At 49.1% G+C, this 23,712-nt stretch overlaps 1 protein-coding gene across 12 annotated transcripts in view; it reads left to right on the plus strand.

Annotated features, from left to right (window-relative positions):
- Positions 1 to 23,712, plus strand: part of RBFOX1 (RNA binding fox-1 homolog 1) — a 2,416,982-nt gene that overhangs the window by 194,800 nt on the left and 2,198,470 nt on the right. For all 12 annotated transcript variants that reach the window (XM_060406050.1, XM_060406058.1, XM_060406056.1 and 9 more), the window contains exon 2: positions 10,359 to 10,397. In XM_060406050.1, the coding sequence (XP_060262033.1) occupies positions 10,359 to 10,397 (39 nt within the window). The remainder of the gene's footprint in view (positions 1 to 10,358; positions 10,398 to 23,712) is intronic.

A 23,712-nucleotide genomic window follows, 5' to 3' on the forward strand; every position in this document is an offset into this window, starting at 1 on the left:
GTTGATTTATTAGAGTCCATAGGAACAAGGGGAAAGGCAAGAGTCCACAGGGGCTCGCAGATGGGTGGTGTGGCTCGGAGGGCAGTGCTGCACAGGGATAGTTGATGTCTGACGGCAGGAGGAGCGAGGAGAGGAGAGGCGGAGGGGGATATAGAATTTACTGTGCCTCTGTTATTTACCAAGGCCTTCCCTGGTGGCTCGGTGGTCAAGAATCCACCTGCCAATGCAGGAGATGCAGGTTTGACCCCTGGGTTGGGAAGATTCCCCTGGAGAAGGAAATGGTAGCCCAGCATTCTTGCCTGGGAAATCCCACGGATAGAGGAACCTGGTGGGCTGCAGTCCATAGGATTGCACGGACACGACTTTGTGACTAAACAACAATTGTTGATTGTAATCACAATCTCATATATTGGACCCCCCAGAACTTATTCATCTTCTAGCTGCCAGTTCGTACGTCTTGCCCAGCAACTTTCCAATTCCCCCATCTCTTATTCCCTGAAAACCTGGGAAATCCTGTGCACAGAGAAGCCTGGTGGGCTACAGTCCATGGGTTTGCAAAAGAGTCAGACATGACTTAGAGACTAAACATTATTTACCATGTATTGTCCTAAGGAATTTGTGTGGATTATCTCATTTCATTTCCTTAGAGACCAATGAAACAGGTATGTTTCTTATTCTACCCTCACACAGGTGAGTCTCAGAGAGGTTGGGAGATGTGCACAGGGGCTTTTAGTCTTGGTGGGGTGATCATGGGCAGAGTGATCACTTTCTTAACTCTGATCCTTTGCTGTTTCTTGAAGGAGGCGCTTACAGGTTGATGTTAATAAAAATGGACTCGTGGATTTTAAGGAATTTTGAATTTTGGTTGCCTTTCTCCTAACAACAAGGGAACATGCTGGAACTTAGACCCACGTGTCCCTCCAACCTCACCTAATAGCACCTTTTAGGTGCTCTGTGTCTCCAACTTGGATGCAAGCCCCAGAGCTCAGGAAGTGCCCCTGGCTCCTGTGGACTGCCAGTTCAGCAAGCACAGTGCCAGGACGCAGGCCCCAGGAAATAGCGGGGCGGTGAAGGAGTGAATGAGGGAATGAATGATGTGTGAGTGAGTGAGGGAAGGGGTGAATGAGTGAGCGAGTGAGTGAGTAAACAAATGAATGAGGCAGCCGGGCGACAGAACAGAGGATGGTCCCTCCAAGCTGGGGCTCTCTTGCTCGTAGGGCCGTTTAGAAGTGCAGTGGAACTGTGATGCTGTCCTTTCTGGGTCCACGCTATGGCAGACGCAGAACCCTCCCTTTGAGAAGGGACTGAACCTAGCTCTGAGCAGTATGGACAGATGACAGCCTCCAGCGTCAGCACCCCAGGCCCGCCTCAGTCCCTGAGCTGCCCTGCTCTGCCTGGCCCCAGCCGTTGACTGCATGGCTGCAGTCCTCGGGCCTGGCCGTTTCTGCCTGACGCAGGACTCCTCTAAGGGGCGCTTGAGTCCGGAGTCCCCGGTGGGCAGCCGGAAACGGTCAGGTCTGCAGCCCCTCCTGACAGCTTCCTTTGTCCTGTCCTGCCTCCTCCCTTCTCCTCTCACAGCTGTGTCAGTGTCCTGTGGCTGCAGTGAAGCATGATGATGAGCTGGGCACCTTAAAGCAGCAGAATTTCCTCCTCTCGGCTTCTGGAGGCCGGAAGTCCAAGGTCAAGGGAGCGGTTCTCCTTGGAAGGCTCTGAGAGGGACCCCACCTGTCTCCTCCAGCTTCTGTGGCTGCAGGCCTTCCTTGGCCTGTGGCTGTCTCACTCCAGTCTCTGCCTCTGTCTTCACATCACCCTCTTCTCGGAGTCTGTCCTGTCTCACACCTTCCTCTTCTCTCTTAAGAACACTGTCTTTGGATTTATGTGTTAGTCACTCCGTCGTGTCCAACTCTTTGCAGCCCCGTGGAGTGAAGCCCACCAGGCTCCTCTGTCCATGGGCTTCTCCAGGCAAGAATATTGGAGTGGGTTGCCATTGTCTTCTCCGGAGGATCTTCCCGACTCAGGGATTGAACCCAGGTCCCCTGCATTGCAGGTGAATTCTTTACCGTTTGAGCCACTAGGGAAGCCTGACTTTGGATGTAGGGCCCCCTAGTCCAGTGTGACCTCATCTTACCTTGATTACATCTGCAAAGACTATTTCCCAAATAAGCCACATGCACAGGTTCTGGGGGATTGGACTTGAACATATTTTTTGGGGGGAGGACACTATTGAGCCCCTACTCAGGCATTACTCCCCAGTAAGCCTTTTGCACACCTGACACCCCCTTGGCATCTGCTTTCCAGGAGACTTAGTTGACAGGCTTTCTTCCCTCATCTAGAGTGTTCTGTTCCTCGCCTGTTATGATATTCCACTTCTGCTTAAATAATTTTTTTTTGCTTTCCTGAGTCACTTGGAAGTTACCTGAGGGCAAGCGTGTGTCCTTCTGCACAAGGCCAAGCATGACCTTTCACGTATGTGAAAGAATCTGGGAACAGGAGAGGACCTGGAATTAGAAGTGGACGAAGCAGGTTTGAATCCCAGCTCACCAACCACGGGGACTCTGAGACCTTTTGCTTCTCTGTTTTCATTCTCTGTGAATCAGACACGATAATATTCACCTTTCATGTGATCTTTTTGTGAGGGTTAAATATTTTAATTCATGTTTGATGGGGGAGGGGGGTTTGCCACTGTTCTCTCCACAGCATTACCACCTCTCTTCCTCACCCCTGTCCATCTTTTAAGGGGTCTGTAAATCTCCTTTGAAGAAGGGATTCCGTCTGGGCAGTAGGAGTCCTTCTGGACCACCGATGGTCCTGGGGCAGCTGTTCTTGGAAGGCTCTTTCCAGGTGTTGCTGGGGCTGCTTATCCTGGGTTATGTGACCTCCCTCAAAGGGGCGAGATTGTTCTATAGGCCTTGGCTTGGCAGCTGCCTTTGGATATCAGAAAGTAACCATAATCTTCCTGGAGGCAAGGAAGAGGCCTCTGATTGATGGAAAGTCTTATATAAGGAGAGGCATCGAGGAAAAGCACCAAGTTCAATCCAGGTTCTAATCCCGCTGCAGGAGCAAAGTGTGTCACCTGCTTGGGTATCGTGTAGCAGCTGTTATGAGGATTGTTGCTTCATGTCCCAGTGTCATTTTCATCATCAGGATGGGGAGTGAAGGACAAGCTCAAATGTTGAGGTGGAAATTCTGCTCATGAAACAGATGACATGGAAGGAGTGTCTGCAGAAATGCTCTGCTGGGTGGCAGGGGTGGGGGGGGCGGGTGGGGGTGAATGGAGACGATGCAAGCAAGCCTGGTCCTTTCCTGCAGGTTTGCATTCTTGCTGTGCCTTCTAGGAGATGGCAGGCTGGGGAGGAAACAGGAGATGGTAGGCTGGCTCAGAGGTGACTTCACCTCGTCCCAGTCTTCCTGTTTGCAGGGTCATGAGAGCAGAGAATAGGTCCAGTTGCGTGGAGGAGTGACCTCTGAGCTTCCCGAGAGAGAGTGGTGTGATCATTAACACCAGGATCCTGCTCTGCACTGCCCTCTGCCCCTCTCTCCCCCTCTTCCCTTTTCTCCTTCATTCCCCACTCCTTCCTTCACCACTTCCTTCCACCCCCAGATGGGCGAGTAGAGGGGGTAGGTGGGGAGATGAGCCTGCGGCGGGGGACAGTGCCTCATTACTGCACTGGGCACTGCTCAGAATCAGAACCGTGGGCCCTACAGCTCCCGCAGCAGCCAACCAGGCTCTGATGAAAGTTTCATGTGGTTTTCTCTTCCGTTTAAAGCCTGTGGGGGCATCTTCAGCAGAGGAGAAAGGGGTAGAGTTCACCTTAATCCTTCTCTGGCCCATATTTCTGCCTCTAAGTGGATCCAAGCCCGCACATTGTAATTATCTCAAAAATAGACCCGATAGCCACGGTGCATTCGGTGGGTTTCCTTGGCGGTGTCTAATGAAACAGTGCAGGGAAAAGGAGAGAGCCTGGTGGCAGGGTGGATAGATGGCCCTGCGTCTGTTAATCTCACATTTCATCTCCGTTTAAGCAGTCTCAGAGCTCATTAATTGTCTTTCTGAGAAGAGCCAGGCATTTATCTTTGAGAGCCATCTAGCCTTACTGAGTTCATCCAGGCTAAAGAGAAGAGGAGGGGCTGACCGTGGCTGTCCACCTAATTTTGCTGAACAAGAAATAGATAGTTAGACAGAGTGATGGCTCTTGATCAGTTTTGCCTGATTGCTCAGCCACCAGAAAGCTGGTACTGATGGCTGCCCTCCCACCAACGGTGGATGAGAGCGTCACCTCCCCACGCCATCACGGCTTGGAAGATCATCCGTCTCTTTCTGACATAGGGTAGAATTCCGACAACGCCTACATCATAGAAACAAACATAAAAGAAACTCATAGAGCTGCCTAAATGGAGTGCCTGTCTGTTTTAAACAAACCAGATGCACAGCCGTTCAGATTTTATGAGAAGGATGAAGTACGATGACTCTTTATACGCTGTAATATTTTTTTAACCATCAAGTCCCTCTGACTCCTTTAAAGTAGATGTTGAATGTTGATGGATAGGCATGTGTGTGTGCTAAGTCACTTCGATCGTGTCAGACTCTTTGTGACCCCATGGACTATAGCCTGCTGGGCTGTTCTGTCTGTGGGATTCTCCAGGCAGGAATACTGGAGTGGGTTGCCATGCCCTTCTCCAGGGGATCTTCCCAACCCAGGGGTCAAACCCGCATCTCTTACGTCTCCTGCATTGGCGGGCGGGTTCTTTACCACTAGCGCTACCTAGAAAGCCCTGAAGAATAGGTAAATAAACGACAATACATTCATAGAACAGAATTCTATGCAGTTGTTAAAAAAGGAAGTGATGGCTCCACCCCAGGGCTTCTCAGCAGGTGATCCCCTTTGGGGGGACCCTTGGCTGTGTCTGGAGACATTTTTGGTTGTTGCCTGTAGGGGAGAGGATATAGTCCTGGTGGATGGAGGCCAGGCGTGTTGTTAAGCATCCTCCAATGTGCATGACAGCCCAGCCCCGCACCACAAAGACTTTTCCAGCCCAAATTTTCAACAGTGCTGAAATCAAGAAACTCCATTCTACATGAGCTGTCTGGAAAAAATGTTCATACTCTATTGTTAAGTTTATAAAAAGCAACTATTTAGTTCAGCATCTATAGCACCAACCCATTTTTTAAAATTAAAAAGTGTATATTGTGGGCATCTGTATATGTATACATAGGCAGGTATATTTGAGCAAGTTTAGGAAAAAGACCAGAAGAAGAACATGTCTAATTTGTTTTTTTTTTTTTTTCAGGGGTGAGCTTGGTGAATAGTAGGGGCTTTCTTAATTTATAATTCAGAAAAGAGTGGTGAGGAAAATCACATTGATTTTGATTTGTATAGACTCGACGGACACCGTACCTTTCCAGGATCACACATGCTGCAAAATGGATTTTCACAGGGGCAGCACATACATTGCTTTTCAAGGGACTGTTATGTGAGGCTATCTAGATGAATGCTATAAATGATATTTTTATAGGAGACTCTTTCTTTTCATTGCCCAGTGTCTGCCATTAGTTACAGCCGAGCCTGGCAATACTAGGTCTTGATTCCTTAAACAAACAAAATAATATGAAACTCCGAATATGGGGGAATAAACAGCTCCTAGTGGCTAAAGAGGCATAAAAACTCTTTAAAACCACATCATGGCACAATGAGATGACCAGCACTCAGAAAAAAGCAACTGCAGTAGAATATTCATTTTGACCAAATGGTCCTGCTGGTCCTTTGCTTTCAGCCAAACGGTTTTCAGTAGCACAAAGAGACTTGTCCAGAAGCTTTGAAGTATCTATTATTATGCAGTTATTATGCGGTAACCAGACCAGGGAGGAGGGCGCAGTGCAAGAGACACAGCTGCTGTGGATCAAGAGGAACCGGACATGGAGCTGAGTGAGAGGAGGCGCCCCGGCTTCGGGCTCCGTGTGCTCCGTGGGCTGGCAGAGCTGGGAAGTGCTTCTCCAACCCGGGAGATGGCGGAGGCACAGCTGGTGAAACGAGGGGCGTGTAGCTTGGCCCGCGTGATGTTGAAATGTCAGTGGGATGCCCGTGTGGACAGAGCGAGAGGACAGCCAGTTTGTTGGGTCTGGACCTCAGGATGGCAGCCATGACCAGACACGCACACTGGGGCCTGGAGAAGGTGGGGGCTGAGGTCTGGGTGGGACCGTAAATGCTCCCAAGGGAGGGGGTGTCGTGTGCTTGCAGAGGCGAGTCCTAGAGGACACTGGAGTTCCCCGGATAGGGTAGGAAGCGGAGCCCGAAGGACGAAGGGCGTTGGGAAAGGATGTCAGAGAGGAGACAGATGGAGCTTTAAGACTCACTAAAGAGGGTTTACGGAAGGTGAGAGGGGAGAGAGTGATGGGCTGTGCAGTGAAGCTGTTTGGGTGGGAGGGGGTGGTGGGCACTGAGGAGTAAGTGAGAAGCTGGGAGCCCCCATGAGCTCCTTTTCAGAGCTGTGGCCTCACTTGTGTTTGTGATTCCCGAATTCCTGTCTGCTCCTCCTCCCTGACTCTGAGTGCCCTCGGGGACCGTGTCCGTTTGTGCGTCTTACTGTGTCTCCAATATTGTGCACAGTTCTGGTGGGCAGAGGGAAAAAAGGAAAGAGAACCAAGCTTTTACAGCGTCTAACGGAGGTGAGGGGGTAAGGAAGAGAAGGGCCCAGAGAAGGAGGAGGCACAGAAGGAGGGCTTGAACATAGGGGAGGGAGGTTGGGCAGAGTATGCACGGGGCTTGGTTCTGAGACCCCGAGAGAAAGGTCTGTGTTGGTTCACCCCCTTACACATAGACCCTGGGCTCCACCTTACCCCTGCCCTCTCGCCAACTGCCTCCCTTGTAAGCCGAGGTCAGAGACCCACCTGAGCCTGCACCCTGGACCAGGCACCGATGAGGGAGAAGGCAGGCGATCTACCCCATCTGTGCCTTTCCACACAGGCAGGCAGGACGAGCCCCCTTGTTGTACTTTGCAAACGGGAAAGAAAAACACCATAGTCCTGCCTGGTCTAACAGTCTTTGGGAGGGGGTAGGAAAAACAGCTCAACGTTTATTCTGTGAGTTACCTGCTTCCAAACTGCGGCTCTAGCTCTTCATGTCCCCGAAGATTCCTCTTCATGTGGACGATCTGTGCTGACTGCTCCTCCCCCATGTTCACTGTTAATCTGTGGTGTGTGAACTTGACCAACAGTGATAATAAATACGAGCAGCAGTTCTGGGTATTTTTGTCCTAAATCTTCTTTTCTGTAAGCACCTTTGCTGCAAACATTTTCGCCCATAACTAGTTGGCTGTAGGGAGATTTTGCCATAAAGGATAAAATGACTGGTTAACAGTTTCATTTGTCCATTGATGCAGGCCGCCCATTTTTGTCTTTCATCAATCTCAGCCCTCACGATGGTCTAAACAGTGATGAGTAGACGGTTGTCTTAAAACAGCGAATGGTAACAAATATGTACATCGACTTGATAGAAAGTACTTGATAGATAAAACTTACTGTTTAAGTGTGAAATGATGCAAAGCCAAATCACGTATTATACTAGAAGATGGTAACACTAGTTTGCAAATCCTTTCATGATTCGAAGGAGCAGAGTTGGACACATGTTTCCAGTAGAACCTGGAGTGTTTGCCAGTGGACACATGTCAGTCTGCCAAGAAGAAACAGCAGTGACACGTAGTTTAGTTACAAGCATGCGTCCTGGCGTCTGGGCTTCCCAGGTGGCTCAGATAGTAAAGAATCTGCCTGTAATGCAAGAAACCTGGGTTCACTCCCTGGGTCGGGAAGATCTCCTGGAGAAGGGAATGGATGCCCTCTCCAATATGCATCAGGTGTCTTCAAAACGATATCATGGCAACCAACACTCATGAAAACAACTGCTATAGGGTATTCATCTTGGCAAACCTGCATAGTCATTGGAGGACTGATGCTGAAGCTGAAGCTCCAATACTTTGGCCACCTGGTGCAAAGAACTGACTCATTGGAAAAGACCCTGACGCTGGGAGGGATTGGGGGCAGGAGGAGAAGGGGATGACAGAGGATGAGATGGCTGGAGGGTGTCACTGACTCGACGGACATGAGTCTGAGTGAACTCCGGGAGTTGGTGATGGACAGGGAGGCCTGGCGTGCTGCAATTCGTGGGGTCGCAAAGAGTTGGAGTGACTGTCCACTTTTTTTTTCAGATTCTTGTCCCATATAGGTCATTACAGAGTGCTGAATGGAGTTCCCTGTGCTTCTTGTTAGTTGTCTGTTTTGTGTGTAGTGTATATAGTGTTGTGTGCATGTTTCAATCGGTCTCCCAGTTTGCCCCTCTCCCTGCTCCTTTCCCCCTTGGTAACCATGTTTTCTACATCTGCGAGCCTATTTTGTTTTGTAAATACGTTCACTTGTACCAGTTTTTTTAGATGCCACATGTAAGCGATATCCTCTGATATTTGTCTTTCTCTGTCTGACTTACTTCACTCAGTATGATAAGCTCTAGGTCCATCCGTGTCTGTGCAAATGACATTATGTGTCCTTTTTATGGCTGAATAATATTCCATTGCATATATCTACATGCATTTTGTACATGTGTGCAGCAGTTTGTATTTCAAAATAAATTTTTAAATTTTGTTCCTCATTTTTCTTGTTTCATTGTGTCCTTTTTAATGTCCCTCTTTAGTTTTTTGTTATTTCATCTTTTACAGCAAATCGCCTCATGGTCAATTAGTTTTGCAGTGAAAATGTTTGTGGTGAAAATGCTTGTGGCAAAGATGCTTATGGCACGAAATGCTTGTCTGGGCTGATAACAGTTCTTGAGACTGGGGTCTCTGATGAGTGCCGTCTGTGGACTGGGTGTGTGGTATTTAATCCCCACGACCACCCAGTGAAGTAGGTGGGGAGCCTGGAGTTCAGCGGGGGTGGGTGGGAGGTCACAGTGGAATGTTATCTTCTCAGTGGCTGTGAGAAGAGCTCTGTTGTACCCGAGACCTTGGGCTGAACGTCCCCTCTCTTTGTCTTTAAGGTACTGGCTTGATTAAGCTCCCCATAGCTTGTTGGGCGTGAAGCCTGGGGATTGGGTCTAGCCAGTGCCAGGGCATTTTCTTTTGTCCAGCAGAGTCCAGGAAAGGGGTTCTCTTATTTCTCTTCCGTGGAAGTGCTGGTGGAGGTCACAGGTGTGTGATGAAGGGGCTTGATCTGGATTTAAGAGGGGGAAACGGGGAGCATGTGGTGTCTTCTCTCCTTTTCAGTGGGAAACTATCTCGACCAATAGAAAATACGGTGGAAACACGAGCTGAGGGCAGAGGGAGAGAGGAAGGGAGGGAAGGGTTACTTGGCATGGACAGTGATGTCCTGGGCTCGGGGGCAGGCTGGCCCTAGGGTTTGCATTTCACAAAATGTCCTTGCAACTCGCCTTTCCCCTTCATCTCAGCTGGGAGTCCTGCTGTGCTGGGAGCTGGCCCGGCATTCCGAGAACAAGTGCAGTGTGGGAGTGAGGCAGTCAACAGCATGGGGACTCTCCAGGGCTCCCAAGTAGGGTGTGGCTTTTCGTTCGGTGAAAATGTGCTTACAGTCAACTGAACTGCTTAGAAAAAGACCAAATTCCATGTGTTGACCTTCAAGGGTCACATGTGATCTGGCCCCTGCCTGCCTCTCTGATGTCTGACCATCCCCAGAGACTCCAGCCTGCCTGCCCCAGGGCCTTTGTACCTGATGTTCCTGCGCTGAAAATACCTGCTCCAGATGTGTCCAGCTCCTTGTCGCCGTCTGACTCTCAACCCTCTCTGACCCTCAGCATAAAATAGCAGCTGTCATTCTCCATCCCATTTTTTTATAGATATGTTTTTACCATTGTTGGACTTTTCACTCCCTGATATTATCTCCATTTCTGGTAATTTATTACCTTCCTTATTTGCTATGTCCTTCTTCCTCTCTCCCCTCTGGTGGCAGGGGCCTGCCCTCTTGTCTATTGTGAAAAATATGGAGCCAGCAGTGGCATCTGGCATGTGTTAGGCACCACATCAGTGTCTTTGGAATGAATCGATCAGATATTTCTTTCCAAGGAACGCTCTTATTTTGTCTAAGAGAAAAACAAAGGAGGGGCCTCCCTGGTGGTCCAGTGGTTAAGACTTCACCTTCCAATGCAAGGGGTGAGGGTTCAATCCCTGGTCAGGGAGCTAAAAATCCCACATGCCTCGGGGCCCAAACACCAGAACATAAACCAGAAGCAATACGGTAACAAATTCAGTAAAGATTTTAAAGATGTTCCATATCAAAAAATCTTAAAAAAGGAAAACAAAGGAAAAGCAGTTGTTTTCAATGCAAAACTCAACGTTTCTCGTCTTTGTCTTTTTTTATGCAGGAGCTACCGTCCCTGCCGTACAGCCTGGTCGAGGGTCAGGTAAGTACTCATTTTGTCCTTATTAGGACTGCTGTTAAGTCTGGTGGAAAGGAAAGAGCTAAACACGTCTCTTGTTTTCTATCACTGTGCAAACCCAGCCCAGCCATGCAGTGGGTGTGGCTAAGGAGAGACGGGTGGGCACTGCCAGCGCTCAGAGCCTACCGTTTTTTTAACCTTGTTACCAGGCGCAGATGTCCAATCCCACGCCCAAGGCAGACATCTCTAATCATCTATAGCACAATTCAACCCTTCCAGAGAACAGTTACTACTGATTGATCAGGGAAGGCTGGTGAGATAAAGCTCACTTGCACCCTTGATCTATGATGCGCTCTAGGTGGGTGGTTAGGTGGCTTCTCTTTAGGAGCAACGAGAGTAATTGTCAGGAATCTTGCCCTTCCCTCTGTCTTCAGCATTGCCCCTGCCACATTTTTTTTTAGCGTTCGAGCCACCAGAGCGTGGCCTTATAAGAATATAATTGAACAAAATGGATCTCTACCTTGGGGCAAAGCATTTTTTTTTATTGATTCCAACTCTACATTATTATTGTTGCTTAATGAGGAACTAATGTAATTTCTAATGAAGCCACATGGCCCTCAGACAGACAAAGGCAGGTTTTATTTCCCTCGTGATGCTGTTTCGTCTCTTCAGTTAAAACCCAGGAAGGAAAATTAATACAGATGTAAAGGATTTTCTTTTTTTCCTTTCTCTGAGATCAGTGTCAAGGCAGCAACTTTTTATTACTCATGTAAATTTCCTGTTAGATGGGATTGGAGAGAGGGTGTGGCTGGCCCTCAAGTGGACTGGAGATGCGGTAAGTGTTGGAAGAGGCTTCGTGGAGAGGCTGAACCAGTGGTCTCTGTCGTTCGAGTGGTGATTAGAGAGGGCTCGTGCTCCGCCGCCCCCTCCCCACCTCCCAGCATCACTATCCTTTGGAGCAATGTTCCCCAGGCTCCTGCTGTTGGCTGCTAGCTACTGGCAGAAGAGTCTGAGGAACTGTGGGGTTTTTTGGGGGGAAGTAATCTATTGATATGAGATCCATATAACATAATAATATCCATTTTAAAGTGGATAATTTCGTGGCATCGGGTATATTGTTGTTCACCTTCCACCTCATCACCCCGAAAGATGACCCCATTCGCACCCATTTTCCTTTCCCCCTCCTCCCAAGCCCTAAGTAACCACCAATCTGCTTTCTCTCTCTCTCTGGATTGGCCTGTTCTGGACAGTGCATATAAACGGAACCGACCGTGTTTGGCCTCTTTGACTGATTTCTTCCACTGAGCATCTTGTTTATGAGACTCGTCCATGTGGTGGCCCTCTCAGCCCTTCACCCCTTTTATGGATGGATAACGCTCCATTGCATGGACGGGCCACCTTTGTTTATACATTTGTCTGTTGGTGGATATCTGGGTTGTTTCCTACCTTTTGACTGTGGTGAATATTGCTTCTCTGAACATGTGTGTACAAGTTGGACACCAGTTTTCATTTCTTTCGGGCATGTACCTAGGAGTGGATTTGCATGGTCACGTGGTAATTCTGTGTTTAACTTTTCAAAGAACTGCATTCAACTTTGTTTAACTTCTTGGAGAACTTTGCCATCCATAACAAGAGGAAAAAGATTCTCAGCAAGGTCTCCGGTGTCTGCTAGGATTTGAAGCCTGGCAGGCTGGCTCCTGGGCCCTTGTCTCTGACCACCATCTGTCCTGCATTTCGGGGTGTCAGCCCTGTGTAACACGTCCTGTTCTGGGCACTGCCCCGGGGAAGACTGGGGTGGGAGAAGAGTGGAGGGCATGCAGGCTCCCGTCACCTTGAGGGGCTGTTGTGTCATTCCTGGCCAGTCTCCCTCGGTCCATGAGGCATCTTGACCTCTACACTGTGGAGACTCTGCAGTTGCTGGGCCACTTGATCAAGTGGTCACTTGATTGGTTGATAGGTTGTTTGACCCGGGTACTCAATCTCTTTCTCTCTGTCTCTCAGGGCTGACAGAGTCAGCTTGACAAAATAATAACAATTCTTTGGGCATCAGCTGTGAGCTGTGTGCTACTACTTGAATTAGTCTGTCTCCAGACAGCACCTGCACAGACTAAATCTCTTCATCCCTCTTTTCCTACTGGAGGTGGGGTTTGGAAGCCCAGAGAGGTGAAGTAATTTGCCTACACTCACACAGCTTGTAAGCGACAGAGATAGAATTTGAATGCAAGTCCGTGCATCTCTGCAGCCTGGCTTCTCCCAGCTGTGTCTGCAGGTTTCTCCAGACTCCTTTAGGCATTTTCCACATGGGCGTGGAGATCTGGGGGCTTTCCCAGTGGCTCAGTGGTAAAGAAACCACCTTCAATGCAGGAGTTGTGAGAGACACGGCTTCAGTCCCTGGGTCAGGAAGATCCCCTAGAGGAGGACATGGCAACCCACTCCAGTATCCTTGCCTGGGGAATCCCATGGACAGAGGAGCCTAATGGGCTACAGTCCATGGGGTCGCACAGAGTCAGACATGACTGAAGCGACTGAGCAGGCATACATGCACGTGGTGATTTTTAAAAACCCGACTACAGTTTGGGCTTTCCTGGACCCACAGAGTCCTTGGAACATCTTGAGATGCTGAGAACTTCTAAGTTGGGTGTGAGAAAATGAGAATTCCTATGTGGGGGCGGGGCAGGGAGGATGACATTCCATTCTTCTCTTTTCCTGGTAAAACCACAAGGAGGCATATTGCAAGACAGATGATCTGGTGTCTACGGTCAAGGTGGTTGTTTTTTAACTGACTGTGCCCTGGCTTCTCAATGCTCCGGCAGGAACTGGGACGTGGTCCATATTCTGTGTGGGCAGCTGTTCATCCTTCTCCTACCAGCGGGATGCTGCACAAAACTGCACAGGGAGTCTCTAGGTCCCCAGCACTGCAGGCAGCCCAGGAAGCTGGAGATGGGATGCGTCTCAGGTGAGAGGGGGTAGAGGACGATAAAGTGACAAGGCCAGGTAGGTCCTGCCCCGGGGAGTCCCTGGTACCCCAGGCACCCAGCAGTTAAATGCTCTGCCTGGAAGGTAACTTCCACCAAGTTTCTTCTCCTGAGCGTGATAAAGCACGAGGGGGAGCTGGGGCATATTTACACCTGCTCCGTGCACAAGTTTCAATGGCAGTAATTCTCTGACCTTTTAAAATGGATAAATCTCCTTGGCAGTGGCATATTTCTCAAAGCTTAGCTCAGAGTGGGGGCCGAGGAGCTGGGAGATGTGGCCAGGCGGAGGAGAAGATTGATGAGCCCCGAGGGGTCTGTTCTGGAAACCTGCCACACCCATGGCTGCACTCAGGGTGGTCTGGGTAGAAAAAAGTGTGTTCTTGGCTGGAGTGTGAGTCCTTCCATCACCTCCCAGATGGATGAAAGCAGGCAGGCTGTTTTTCAGATTGCAGTGGGTTTATTCCTTTGATCACCTGCCTTCGCCTGCCTCCTCTCTGTGAGTTCTGATGGATGCTCTGTTCCTGTGTCTCTGTTGTTCTCCATCATGGGGAACGCAGGGCGAGAATCTTATTATCACGGGTTCTTTAACTCCCTTGCAGCATCACCAGGAAGCATAATAACCCCAGCAGTTGGCAGTTCCCTTCCTTTTATCCTTCTTTCCTTCCTCCTCCCTCCAGAACTTCCGACCAAGAGTGCAGGAGAGCCCAGAGGGAAGGGTCTGGTGTTTTCAGACCCTCTGTGTGCCAGGTGGACTCCCGCAAGAAAGGGTATCAGTAAACCCACTTGCAGGTGGGGAGCCTCACACCCAGAGAGGGAAATTACCATCCCAGGCCACCCAGCTCTCTGGAGGCAGGACAGGGATTAAATGCGGGTTCGACAACTGGCGTTCGTGCCTTCTGATGCTGCCTTGAGAGCTGGCGGCGAGTCTCCTTCCCAGCGTCCAGGCTCCTCACTTACTTCTCAGGGTGGTTCCGGTGCCCCCATCTCACCTCCTTTCATCAGCCGTTTGTAAATTCACGGCATCCTCCCTGTTTGAGTGGCTGGGGCTGGCTTCCCAGCGATCATCTCCTAACAGGAGGAATGCTCTTTCCAGCTCAGCAAGTGTCGGTTCATAATTACCAGTGTAATTAGAGTAGGATTTACCATCTGAGCCTCTGTGGATGCTGCAAGCCTGCCGGCATAGGTAGCTCTGGCTTCGAAAGGTGTCTGGTTCCCCAGGGAACCTGAGGTGTCTTCTGGGCCCTGCAGAACCATATGGAATTACCTGCTCAAAGTACCCAGGCAGATCCAGAGGCATCCCATGGTTCTAAGAATAATATCCAGGCACCCTGACCGGGGCTGGCTCCCAGGCATCTTTCTGACCTTGGAGGCTCTCACATCCAATGCCATCTCCTTTAAGGAGCCTCTGAGGACCGGCCAAAGAACCAGCATCTTTCCTGCCCCTCTCACGTCCTTTCCTATTGCCCTCTTTTACCTCCTTCCTGGCACTCTGCGTTATCCGGAATAATATTCTTTTCTTGTGCTCGTGTTTGTTTACTCGACTCTCTTACTAAAATATAAGCTTGGTCAAGAACCATGTCTTTCTCACTTGTCTTCACATGTCTTGTTGAATGAAAACCTGAGACCTTTGCTGACGCCTTATTATTCCTGTTACACTCGGTCACACCCCATTGTTTATCTTTACACCTCTGTTTTTAATAACTTTGTCTACTTACCTTTCTTTGTGCTTGGAGGAGGTCTGTAAAATTCCTAATAGCAGGAACCATACCTTTTTATTCCGTTGGAGCTGCGGCACTTTGTGTAGTACCTGGTATGGAGTAGATTCTCAGTGCACATTGGGCGGGTGGGTGGGTGAATGGATCAGTGGATGGGTGGGTAGGTGAATGAACAGATGGGTAAGTGAGTGGGTAAATGAGTATTTGGGTGGGTGGGTGGGTGGAGGTATATATGTATGGGTGGGTGGAAGTTTGGATGGGTGGGTGAATGGGTAGATGTTTGGGTGGGTGAATGGATTGATAAATGGGCAAGTCTGGCTAAATTTTCCTGAGATACTCTTTTGGACACTTATAAAGTTGTGGTCTGTATCTGACAAACCTTATACATTTTATAATAAAGGCCTTGGATCCTTTTTTTGTTGACCTCAGATGGGTTGGTTCAGGTCTCCCACACTGCCATACTTCTGTTGGTTTCTCTTGGTAAGGGCCATGGTTTGTGTTTTATATATTTTGAGTCCATATTCTTTGACTTACAAGGGGGATTTACTGACTAGCGCTGGTTATAGATTGAAGTTTTTATTAATATACGACTATCTTGAGCTTGGGTAATGCTTTCTGCCTTGGGTTTTTTTTTTTTTTTCTTCTAAAATCAGTGTTGGTTTCCATCTGTCTTTGGTTTCCAAAGGCCTGGGCACATCTTTTCATTGTTACTCTTTTAAAATTTCCTCTTGGAAATGCAGATGTCTCTTGGAAATAGTCTATGGATAGATCTTATTTATGCTCCCCGTCTGAGAATCTTAGCCTTTTAATTGAGGAGTTCATCTTCAGTCTATTTGCCATTATGTAAGTTTGAACACCTGTCATTTAAAAAGTTATTCCTTAGAAAGAACTTTTCTTGCCATTTCTTTTATTTTTTCTCTCTCGGCACTGCAAATTCTGTTCGATTTGTTTTTGTCTTACCTGCTGATTTGGAAGGTAGGCATCTTGTTATTAATTCTACACGTTGGTCGCTTTTCACGTCTTTGAAAAGGAGGCTGTAACCCTCGTTTCTCTAATAGTCAAAGTCAAGAATGAAATGCATCTTTGAACTCCATCCAGGCACAATTAAGGACAAGGAGCTCACCTGCACTTTGCATTTCTCTGCACCCTTTTTTGTGTTCCCAGGCATTGCCACTATAATTGAGACTTCAGAACTAGCTTAATGCCCATAAGTTATCATGTTGATATGGTCATAGTAACAGATAATCCTTGCAGAGGGGTTAATATGTATGAGGCACTGTGCTGAGCACCAGGTACAGAGTTTCTCACCTAATCTTCTAGGCAAGCCCACGAGGAACTGTCCTTCGCCTCCAATTTAAACAGTGAAAGTGAGTCTTCAGCATTTCATAACTTGCCCGAGGTCACACATCTGAGAGGGCTGTGGAGCCATTAGTACCTGGGTCTGGTTCTAGCTCTTAGCCACGCTTGTCTTGCTCACTGTCAGAGATGCCACCTGCCAGCTGTGTGTGGCTGTGGAAATATATTTATACCCAGCAGCTCGTGGGGGCTCTTACCTGCTCCGTTTCTGTCCACAGCGCCCCTTTTCCAATTAGACTGATGATACCCCCGACTTCCAGACCAGCATCACCCACACTTCACGTGTCGGGGAAACCCCGGGGGGCTCTGGTTAAGATGCAGAACCCGACTCAGTACATCTGGAGGGAGGCCTGAAATGCTGCGTTTCTTACAAGCTCCCAGGTGATGCTGAGGCTCTTGGTCCGAGTGCCTGTCTGTGACAGCAAGAGTCTGGCTTACTCCCGAACCCTGTCACTCTGGCTGCTTAATTGGCTTGGTTTTTATCGGTGCTCTAGCTCATTACTCTTTAATGCAGTGGTTAAGCAAATGGCCCCTGAAGACAAGTGCCTTGACTCAAATCTCAGCCCAGCTGCTGACTCACTGGGAAAACAGTGCCCACACCACTGGGTTGTTGTGGGGTTTAAGCAAAGCAAGATAAATGGAGTGTTTAGAATGGTGTCTGGCACACGGTGAGGGCAAGGTACTTGCTTGGTATTATCATTTGTTCCATTGAAGCCCTTCAATCTATCATGACACAATCCTTTCACTATCTCCCCTCTCTCTTCCTCCTCCCTGCTCCCCAGCTCCTTTCTCAGATGATGAGGTTTGTGCAGGCCCTGTCCTTACCCTCCGGGTTCTTCCTGTTTTCCTCTGCATGAATCCTTGCCTCGAGGTGACTGGAATCTCACCTCTTCAATGCAACCTTCCTGGTTCGTCTTTCTCAGTCCAATCCCTCCAGTTAGTCTTATAAAAATGTCTTCCACTCCACCTAGCTGTAAGAGTTCATGTTGAACTCTTTGTAAAGGATGTTTTAGTGGGTGCAGATTTGGAAAATACACTTTGATAAGCTATTTTGGATTGGGGGGCAAGACCTCTGGGGGGCGATTTGAGTAAGAACAGAGTGCTACTGTTATTCTTGAGTGAATCTATAAGCTTAGATTCAAAGGGAATTGGTAGAATAATAGAGGCTTTTAGAGACCATCCAGCGGGGAGAACAATGAGAGAAGGGAAAAGAGAACAAAGCAGCTGCCATTTGGAAAAAAACTTCGGGGAAAGATCAAAGATTTTTTTTTAAAGGGAATTGTTGGGAAGTTTTGCAGGCTTGTGTGCAACATTGCCCCTTCCGTCACCTCGTGAACAGTTCAGCACCGTGTCCGGTTCCTCTTAGTGTTTTGCGATGTTGGTTCTGTTCGGGGGATGGTGGTGAAGGGCTAGGTATGGTCTCAAGCAGAAGGGCAGGGTCAGGTTGACATGCTGGCTGCCATGAGCATCAGTAGCTCATCTACTCTGAGATGGGACTCAGCTATTAGTATCTTTGAAAACTTCTGATGTACAACCAAGGTTGGAGACTACTAACATCAAGCCACGTCCCCCACATTTGATCTGTAGGGTGTTCATGACGTTAAGTGCCCAAAGCAATTTTCTAAAAAACGGTGGTGGTCAAAGCTTCGGGGAACAAAGCTAACTTGATATCTTCACTGCAGGGCTGATCAGCACCTTTACTATGCTTATAATATGCTGTGACCATACAACTTTTTTGAGAAGTATCTCTTAGCATGTGGATACTTGATGCCTGCTTCTCTGCGGTCCCTGGAGCCCATTTCAGGGGAACTGGAAAGTTCCCCTGGATGCTTTAACTTTGGTATATTTGATGATGATGGTGGTGCTGGTGAAGGAGTAGTGATTTTAATTATGATTATCTCACGACCGAGCAAAGACCCAGAGAACGGAAAGGAAAAGCACAGCTCCCCGCTTGGGGACAGTTCAGCACTAACCAGGTGGCCCAGACTGTCACTTCCAATTTGGGAGTTGGTCTTACTTTGCATAAGTGATTGAAGTAATTGCACTGACTGTTTCTCTTAATCTGCAAGATGCTGAATAGGGACGGGACAGCTCAAGGAGTTAGTTCTGATTTTCTCTAGATTGTTTTTGATCCCAGGCACTGCCTTCTTGCTCCCCTTAATGGCAGGCTCCACATGGAGGAGCTGGGGTGCACTTGGTACCTAACTCTCCCCCTGACGATGGGCTTATTCCTCTGGATGGATTCCTTCTGGCTCCTCTGGTGGGTGCTTCACCAGCTTTCTGATTGCAGAAAGGGCTCACTAGGGATGCAAAGTTGCAAAACAATGAGTCTTGTCCCTGAAGGGAATTTCTGGCCCTATTGTTCTTCCCCACCCATTAGGATGAAGTTTTCTGTCCACTCAGGCAGAAGGGCCATCAGCTCACCCAACCCAAATGTAGACCCTGTTCTTCTCACTGCACATCCGGGGGAAGCCAGCCTGGCTTCCCCACTTGCAGGTGTCCCCTTCTTTCTGCTTCAGTGGCTCAGTAGAAAGGAAGGAAGGAATCCACAACCCACAGAACCGAAATTCTGCATTCCTGCTTGCCTTGGAGGCTGCCAGACATGCCTGATTCCACAGCCAGATGTTACCTCCTCACTGGAGGCTCGGCTCAGTGGAGTCATTTCAAAGCCTCGGTGTTCTTCATCCCCATTTAGGTTAGACTGGCAAGCGGGAGTTTGATTTCTAAAAAGTGAGATGGTCTCTACATGTCTCATCTGAGTGAACCAACAGAGAGAGGGAAGGCTGTGGGCATTTACGGGTCTGCGGGCCGCTGGCTGTAGCGTTCCCGGCGTGCCTTCCAGTAATGGGTAATAAATGTGCAGTTATTTAATTTGGAGTCAGAGCTGCAGCATCATCGATTACCTGGAACGTCTAAAGCTCTAGACAGCAAGAGCCCCTTGCATGAAGTGTGTCTGTAGCAAATCGCTGAGCATTTAAAGTCAAGCAGACATGCATAAGACATACACAGCATAATTCTCATTGGCCTTACGCACGCAGGATTCGGAGTGCCAGTGAACTCGGAGGTGACAGCCCAACTCAGATGTGCCAAAAGGATGGAGGGAGGGAGGGATGGAGAGCATCCGCTTCTCTCGCCAGATCCACCCACTGCTCTTCTCTACCCTCTCCATGTCCTGGGATCCTTCCCTGCATAGACCACTACCCAGGCCCTCTTGCCCACTGTTTTCTGATTGGGTTTGGGCAATAGGGAGCCACAGCAGGTTATGGGAGGAGGGAGGAGAGGGCAGGGCATTTACAGACCCTGCTCCCTGCCATGGACTGCTGCATTCCTAAACAAACAATAGGCAACGCTCTCCGTCTGTGTTCAGGCTCAGAGATAGTGGGGGAAGGGGTCAGGGGGGCAGAGCCTGAAATCCTACTGTTATCAGCCCCAGGGCACTGTGTCTCTCGTGGCTGCCCTACCCCCCACCCCCACCTTTATAAACAGCCCCTGTATTAAATTCCTCTCAACTGATCCTAACTCGAGTGTACCATTTGTTCCCTCCCAAAGCCCTGGCTCGTACACTGGGCAAGACATGGCTTATTTCACTTCATATAAATGGAGTCACAGTTTAAATGCCATCTTTTCAGAGAGACCTCCTTGAGGTCACAGCCTCTGTTTGATTTCCCTTATGGCACTTGTCATATCTTGGTGCTGTCAGTAGACTGGCTTGTAGGCTTCTTTGTTGCTTCTTTGCCTAGAAAAACTGTAAGCACAGAGAAGTTAAGTGACTTGTCTAAGGCTGCACAGCTAGATTGAGCTCTGGACTCTGATTCCAAAGACCCTCCTTCCCCCAGAGCCACGCCCAGAGGCCAAGCTGCAGGTGGGGCACGATTTTCTTAGAACCGCTCCACCCCTGCTACCTGTATTCATGGTGGACAGAGAAAGTTGGCTTTGCTGAAACATCCTATGAGCCTACAGTTGACTCTCCTTCCCCACCAGGCTTTTTGCCCAGGTGCAGAGGCAGAGACTGGCTGTCAGCACCCTGGGCCCTTCCCTTCCTCTGTCTCCCTCTCCCCATCTTCCCGCTCAGCCCCCAGGAGCTTGACCACTGTCCACAAGCCCTGTGCTCTCCAGTCCAGAGGTGGTTCCCCTGCCTGGGTCTGTGGAATGCCGGGGCTGCTCAGATGCTCAGGTGGCTGGGCCCTCCCCAGAGATAGGAGCTGTCTCAGATTCACGGAGCGACTTGTGATCTGGTTTCCTTTCAAGGGAGAAACACAAAAGAAATCCCTGCTATGCTCTACAGAATTGCTAATGATGTGTACTGAAGCGTTTGTCCACAGGCTGAAGCCCATGGGTTATTTCCTGCTAATCTCCCTCTGAGGTTCCATGAAGGTTGAGATAAAAAGCACATACCTACCTGTTACACATCTGGAAATTCCTCACTCTTCTGTGCATCACGTATAGGTTAGAAAAAACCACACCCGCAGCATTGTCTCCCCAAAACACAAGTATAGAGGAGAAAACAAAAAAATGTCCTGTGATCCCATGACCTAGATAACTCCTGCTGAAGCTGTGTGTGTGTGTGTGTGTGTGTGTGTGTGTGTGTGTGTGTGTGTGTATTCTTGCCTGGAGAATTCCATGGACAGAGGAGCCTAGTGGTCTATAGTCCATGGGGTTACAAAGTGTGTGTGTGTGAGTGTGAATGTGTGTGTGAGTGTGTCTGTGAATGTGTACAGCAGCCTTTAGCACTGATACCAAAGTACTCACACAGAACACACTCTTTCAGACGTGATTTTTTTTTCTTGTATTTTGGAGCCCTTACTCTATCAGCACAGTCAGCTCTATCCCTCTCTTCTCGATGGCTCCGTGAGATGGCACCTTGTGTCTGTGTCATGATTTGTTTGATCTCGACAGGTAGGCTGTTTCCACGGATTTGCCCTCAGAAACAACATTCCAGTGAGCATCACTGTGTATACATCTTGTTGAAATTTGTAGAGAAATCCATGTATAGACTATATCTATCCCTGATGGTGGAATGGCTCAGTTAAAGGTCAGAGCACTTTACTTATTAAAAAAATTTTTTCTTTACTTGGCTATGTCAGGTCTGAGTTATGGCATTCGGTATTTTTTTTTTTTAATTTGTGGCATGAGAACTTTTAGCTGTGGTATGTGGGATTTCGTTCCCCAACCAGGGATGGAACCTGGGTCCCTTGCATTGCGGGTGTGGAGTCTTAGCCACTGGTTCACCAGGGAAGTCCCAATCAGAGCATTTTGAATTCCCATGGATATTTCAAAAGTACCCTTCGTGATGGTTGTAGCTGCATGCGTAACCTTATCATTGAGTATCAGAGCCTGGTTCCCCACACAAGTCTGTGTGTGTGCATGCTAAGTCGCTCCAGGTGTGTCCAACTCTTTGTGATGCTGAACTGTAGCCCTCCAGGCTCCTCTGCCCACGGGATTCTCCAGGTAAGAATGCTGGAGTGGGTTGCCATGCTCTCCTCCAGGGGATCTTCTGGACTCAGGGATCGAACCTGTGTCTCTTACGTCTCCTGCGTTGGCAGGTGGGTTCTTTACCACTAGTACCACCTGGGACGCACCCCCACACCAGTATATTAAGTCTAAAAACACTCGAAGACTCACTGTTGGCAGTGGAGGGTGTGGTTTGTGGTTCCTCTTGCACTGGTGGTACTTACCCTGTTGACTCCTCTTGGCTCCCTCATTACACTGGTGCCCTTTAAAGCTGGATGGGGGTCTTAAACTAAGCATCCTTCCCCAGCTCCACGGAGAGATTACAGCTGATAACCGTACACGCTGGCTTGAATCTCTCCACTGTGCCATACGACGACTGCCATGGAAACACGTTCTCAGCTCTCAAGGATTCGATTATCACCCAGCTGTGTGTCTTTCTTCTTGACCACGGTTGCTGTGTCTTGGGAAAGGAAGATACTGTGTACTCCCTTAGGCTGAAATTTCTGGTTAGTCTTTGGATTACTGTGTTCGAGCTGCTGTAACGAATAACGAGTTCACCACAGACCGCGTGCCTGAAGCAACAGAAACTAGGCTGGAAGTCCGAGATCAGGGTGCCACAGGGTCGTTTCCTCTGGGGCCCCTGTCTTCTCCATGTCCTCGCACGGCTGTCCCCCTGTGTGTGTTTGTCGTAATCTCATCTTATTGGGACACCAGTCTGGTTGATTAGGCTCCCCATGTGACCTCATTTTTACCTTACCTCTCTGAAGACTGTCTCCAAGTGCAGTCACATTCTTAGGTTCAGGAGGTCGGGTCTTTGACATGTGAATTTTGGAGAGGGCACAGTTCAACCATAACAGCTGTCCTCTTAGGTCGTGACCGCAGGGGTGCCCGTCCCAGGTAGGAGCCTACACTTACAGCTCTCACGATGGTGTCACACGGCAAGCCCATGGGACAGCATTTTCGCCGTCTTTCATCTTTCCTGATCTCTTTTGGAGACCTAGCCCCTGTGAGACTCGAGGCCCAGGTGGGCCTTGGCGTGTCTGAGGCTGGGCCACTCGGGCCTCATTACTTCTCAGGCTGCGAACCCGGATGGCTCTCCCGTGCCTGGTGCTCCTGCAGGTTGAAGGAGTCTTAAGCACTCCACGCCACACTTAGAAACAGAGAGTTTACTTCCTGGGCCGAGGAGAAGAGGGACAGATGTGTGTTTGGCTGATTCTCCTGTGTCTTGGAGCCCAACCAGGACTGGGTGGTGAGGTGCGACTTTTCACAGGTGAAGCCTGTGGAGGAAAGAGAGCCAGGGCGGCTCGTTGCAAAACTCAGCGAGTGAGCCAGGAAGGAAGACAAAGCAGACCTTGATCCAAATCTGATTTTCACGCTAATACCAGCAGACTGCAGGCAGGGCTGGAAGCGCTGTGTACGTGGACTCAGAGACCATGCCCAGGTTCACTAAAAAACAATGTCTTGATCGATTCAGGACGCCTGCCAAGGGCAGAGGGCGGAGTATGTGGGGTGCTGGTGCTATTCCCGGTCTAAGCTTGCCACAGTTGTGCACAGAGCAGGCCATCCTGGCCTGAAGTCGCCTTCCAGAGACCTCTGCTGCTGCTGAGTTGTTTGCTGCTGCTGCTGCTAAGTCGCTTCAGTTGTGTCCGACTCTGTGCGACCCCATAGATGCCAGCCCACCAGGCTCCCCATCCCTGGGATTCTCCAGGCAAGAACGCTGGAGCGGGTTCCTTCTCCAACGCATGAAAGTGAAAAGTGAAAGTGAAGTTGTTCAGTCATGTCCGACTCTTCGCGACCCCATCGACTGCAGCCTACCAGGCTCCTCCGTCCATGGGATTTTCC

The sequence above is a fragment of the Ovis aries genome, chromosome 24 (genome assembly GCF_016772045.2).
Source record: "Ovis aries strain OAR_USU_Benz2616 breed Rambouillet chromosome 24, ARS-UI_Ramb_v3.0, whole genome shotgun sequence".
Classification (NCBI taxonomy): domain Eukaryota; kingdom Metazoa; phylum Chordata; class Mammalia; order Artiodactyla; family Bovidae; genus Ovis; species Ovis aries.